Genomic DNA, 4899 nt, shown 5'->3' with positions numbered 1-4899 from the left:
CACACACTCACACACACACCCTCCCCCCACACACACGTACCTGGTTCGATGCGCTCCGACCCCCGCAGCCAGTACTCTACCCGCACATACTGCTGCACGAACGTCGGTATCTCGCACTTCATGACGGCCGTGTTGCCCTTGATCGCATCCTTGTCGTTAACCGTCACCTCGTACGTCTGCTTGATCACTGAAAACACAAAGAAACAAAGATGGATGCGACCGTGAGTTGCGAATGTTGCGAATGTTGTGGCCGTTGTGTAGTTGTTGTATACTAGTTGTGTGTTGTGTAGTTTTGTTGGAGTTGTGTGTTGTGACAGTTGTGACCATTATGGCGTTGTGTTGTGTGCTGCATGTGTAGTTGTGCTGTAGTTGCATAGTTGTTCTATAGTAGTTGTGTAGTGGTGTAGTTGTGTTGTGTAGTTTTGTTGGAGTTGTGTGTTGTGACCGTTGTGGCCATTATGGCGTTGTGTTATGTGTTGTGTAGTTGTGCTGTAGTTGTGTAGTGGTTGTATAGTAGTTGTATAGTTGTTGTACAGTAGTTGTGTAATGGTGTAGTTGTGTGTTGTGACCGACGTGTCCGTGTTGTGAATGTTTTGACCGTTGTGACCGTTGTGACCGTTGTGACCGCTGTGACCGTTGTGACCGTGTTGAGAATGTTGTAACCGTATAATCACACAACCGTGCTCCTGTTACGACCCGTGTGTGCCCGTCTGTCATAATGGTTATTATAGCGCACACGCACGCGACGCCAGTGTCGTTATGCTGCGCGATACAATGATCAGATGATATATTGATGACGCGCGGATGCTGGAAGCTAGAAGGGATGATGGAATGGTGAGGGGGATGCTGGAAGTGCAGGAGGGTGTTGGGATAGTAGGGGGGTGTACAGGAGGGTGTCCGTAGATGCTGGAAGGGGTGATAGGATGGTGAGGGGGATGCTGGAGGGTGCGAGGAGGGTGTCGGTGGATGCNGGGGTACGTGAGGGTCTCGGTGGATGCTGGGAGGATGGTGCGTGATGCTGGAAGGGGTGATAGGATTGTGAGGGGGATGCTGGGGGTGCAGGAGGGTCTCGGTGGATGCTGGGAGGATGGTGCCTGATGCTGGAAGGGGGGATAGGATGGTGAGGGGGATGCTGGGGGTACAGGAGGGCCTCGGTGGATGCTGGGAGGATGGTGCGTGATGCTGGAAGGAGTGATAGAATTGTAAGGGGAATGCTGGGCTATTGAGGATTGCTGAGGGATGCTGAGGGATGCTGCGGGATTCTGATGGACACTGAAGGATGATGACGGATGCTGAAGGATGCTGAGGGATGCTGAGGGATGCTAGAGGATGCTGCTGCTGCGACGGCTGCGAGCAATTCCGCGATTCGTGTCGATTAATCTGTTGGATAAACGAAGCCGGGGAGTTTTTTTTTAAATTCGGGATGCTGCGGGCATTCTCGCCTGTCGACGCGCCAACAAAGGCAATATTGCCGCGTCCGCAGCCGCGCAAACAACATTTCATCGGACGCGGCGAATTTTCCCATTTTCGTTTCGCTTTCCCTCCTCTCTCTCTCTCTCTCTCTTCTCGGATCCAAGCCAAAGCATGTCTCTACTCCTCTCTCTCTCTCATCTCTCTCTCTTCTCTCTCTTCTCCTCTCTCCTCTCTCTCGTCCTCATCTCATCGCCATTGCTTTCTCCTCGCTTCCTCATCTCATCCTCGCTCTCCTCTCTCTCTCTCTATCGCCGTCATCATCGTGGCTGGCGCGCGCGAGTGAAAGGTATATATGCGGTTAGCGGCGTGCATGGGGGAAGCCTCGCTGAACTGACGAAGTTAGTCAATAGAATGCGGTCGCCGAGCCCGAAAGCGAGAAAAACGGGACGCGACGAACAAAGAGAATCTCGTGTATCGCCCGTCTACTCGCCACTAAAAAACACACACGCTCGCGGAGTCATCTCTGTTATGGACAACTCGCGGAGGCGATATTTCTTGGAGGAGGGGGGCGATCCGCGTGCCAGCCGCTAACCGTCGCTCTGGTTTTGCGCTGACGGGGTTTCCTGCGCGGATGCGGAACCGAAGCGTTAAAATCTCGGCACGTTCGACGGCGGCTTGAGAAAAGAAGAAGCGAAGAGGGAAAAGAGAGAACCAGAGAAGAAAGAGAAGAGAGAGAAGTAAGAAAGAAAAGAGAGAAGGGATAGTCGCTGCGGGCAGCATACTGAGTTACTAGATGTAGAGGCGAGAGAGAGAGAGAGAGAGAGAGAGAGAGAAGAGAAGAGAGAGAGAGAGACGAGAAGAAAGAGGAGAGAAGAGAGTAGAGAGAGAGAGAGAGACGAGAGAGAGAGGAGAGAGAGAGAGAGAGAGAGAGAGAGAGGAAAAGAGAGAGAGAGAAGAGAGAGAGAGAGAGAAGTCGAGAAGAGAGAGAGAGAGAGAGAGAAAGGAGAAGAAGAGAGAAGAGAGAAGAAGACTGGATATTTGGCGATAGTGCTGGAGAAGTTACTGGAAGTCTGCGGGCGAGGTGTGTTTTTGATGCGAGAGCCTAGTAGCGGACACCCCACATAGACTCGGGCGAGGAAGGAACGTCGAGGTTTCATTCCTTTCCCTTCCCTCCCCTCTCCCTCCCCTCTCCCCCTCTATGTCTTCCTCCTCCTCCTCCTCCTCTCCCTTCTCCTCTCCCCTCCCTTCCTCCCCTCTTCCTCACCCTGTCTTTCTCTCCACCACCACATCACCACCGATCTCCCACCGTATCATAGCTCGACAGCACTGCAAACACTCTCTAAATAAGAGTCACTTTTACAAGACAACATAACCTTTCGATGATGTCGGCCCGGCGGCGGCGGCGACAGTGGAAGCAGCGGCGACAGCGGCAGCGACAGTGGAAGCGGCGGCGACAGCGGCGGCGGCAGTGGTAGCGGTGCGGAAATCCGCGCGAAGGAAGTGTGGAGCAAAATCGTGTCCGAGAGAGAGAGGAAGAGGGTAGAAAGGGGAGAGAGAGAGAGAGAGAAAGAGAGAATAGGAAGAAAGAGAGTGTAGACAGAGAAAGAGGTAGACAACGAGAAGAGCAGAGAGAGAGAGAGAGAGAAAGAGGAGAGAGAGAGAGAGAGAGAGCGAGAGAGAGAGAGAGAAGAGAGAGGAGACGAAGAGAGAGAGATAGGATAGAGATAGAATAGGAGATAGAATAGAGATAGAGATAGAGATAGAAGATAGAGATTAGATAGATAGAGTGAGATAGATTAGACTAGATAGATAGATAGATAGATAGATAGATAGATTAGATAGATAGATAGATAGATAGACAGATATATAGAACAGATAGATAGAGAAAGAGAAAAGAACAGAAAGAAAGAAAAACAGAAGAGAAGAGAGGCGCGACAGATGGTCGTAACTTGAATCCGCACAGATCCACAGTGGCGCTATCTCTCGATCTCTCCGTCATTAAATAACCGCTAATCATTAACCGCTAATCGCGCCTGCCCAGCGACATGCGCCTCTCCTTTCTCCGCCAACCCATCATCATGCTAATCCAGCCACCATGCGTCGCACCTCCTCCCCGCTACCGCCAAACCATCTCCGCACCTCCTCCCCGCTACGCCACCATCACCGTACCATGCTAATCCAGCCATGTGTAATAGCATGTTAACAGGAGTAGATAAAGGGATCCTCTCCTATTATCTACTCCTGAAGTTAATAAAGTAGCGTAATAGATCTCTATTATGTACTCTTAATGTTCAATGCCAGCCACGTATGCGCGCACGATGTTATTACTTCTGCCCTGAATAAGACGGCCTGCGTTGTTTTCTCATACCCCGCGCGCTGTAGCACATAATGCGGTCGGACGCCAATATTTATTCAGTTTTTTGTTTGGTTTGTTTTTTCCTTCGTGGCGTCGTGCATTTTTCGATGGTCGAAAAATAAAAGCTCTCAAACTGTGTGTGTGTGTGTGTGTGTGTGTGTGTGTGTGTGTGTGTGTGTGTGTGTGTGTGTGTGTGTGTGTGTGTGTGTGTGTGGTGTGTGTGTGTGTGTGTGTGGGTGTGTGTGTGTGTGTGTGTGTGTGTGTGTGTGTGTGTGTTGCGTACGTGATTTAATTTACATTTAAGCCTGTCGCAAAGAACTACCACCCAGTGGCAAGGGCAGCTTACGAAGAAAAACATAATAATAATAAGCTTAACAAATGCAAATTAACCTAAATTAAATGTAATAAATAATTGAACAGAATGATCCCTGCAGACTAATGCTGTGCCATAACGTCGTTTACTGCTCTAAACCTTTCAAAAAAATCTATTCCCTCGACATTGCTCGCTTGAGTCACGAAATTATGTTCCGCCAGAAATAGGTTCTTGTTACGGGCCTGTTCAGACACGCACGCGCATACACGCACACACATACACGCACGCGCATGTACGCACGCACGCACGCACGCACGCGCATACACGCACGCGCACGCACACACGCACGCACACACGCACGCACGCACTGGCACACGTCCACACACGCACGCGCATACACGCACGCACGCACGCACGCGCATACACGCACGCGCACGCACACACACACGAACGCACGCACGCACTGGCACACGTTCACACACGCACGCGCATGCACGCACACACAGACGCACACCCCACCACACACACACACACACACACACGCACGCACGCACACGCACACACGCGCGCGCGCACACAACCCCTCCCCCCCCCACCCCACCACCCCTCGTGACATCAACAGAGTAACGACGACTGACCGTACTATAGCTGACACACGCTCGCGTGTTTCTCCCGCGCAATACACGACATAATAATACCGCGCGAATGAACCTCCATGCGTGACCGCGAACGAGAGCAACCTACTCGCCGCGACACCGTTAGACTGTCTTTATTCTCTTCCAAAGAGTTTAGCGCTTTCATCAATCAATTGCTCGCG

The 4899-nt window shown here is 51.4% G+C and overlaps 1 protein-coding gene across 1 annotated transcript in view; it reads right to left on the bottom strand.

Annotated features, from left to right (window-relative positions):
* LOC106818942 (Down syndrome cell adhesion molecule-like protein Dscam2) overlaps positions 1–4899 on the bottom strand; it is a 22013-nt gene that overhangs the window by 10247 nt on the left and 6867 nt on the right. The window contains exon 3 of the mRNA XM_014823609.1: positions 41–187. Within this exon, the coding sequence (XP_014679095.1) occupies positions 41–187 (147 nt within the window). The remainder of the gene's footprint in view (positions 1–40; positions 188–4899) is intronic.

The sequence above is a fragment of the Priapulus caudatus genome, unplaced genomic scaffold, assembly GCF_000485595.1.
Source record: "Priapulus caudatus unplaced genomic scaffold, Priapulus_caudatus-5.0.1 Scaffold2677, whole genome shotgun sequence".
NCBI classification, from domain to species: domain Eukaryota; kingdom Metazoa; phylum Priapulida; class Priapulimorpha; order Priapulimorphida; family Priapulidae; genus Priapulus; species Priapulus caudatus.
The sequence above is the reverse complement of the archived record's forward strand: the minus strand, read 5'-3'. Positions and strand labels throughout refer to the sequence as shown.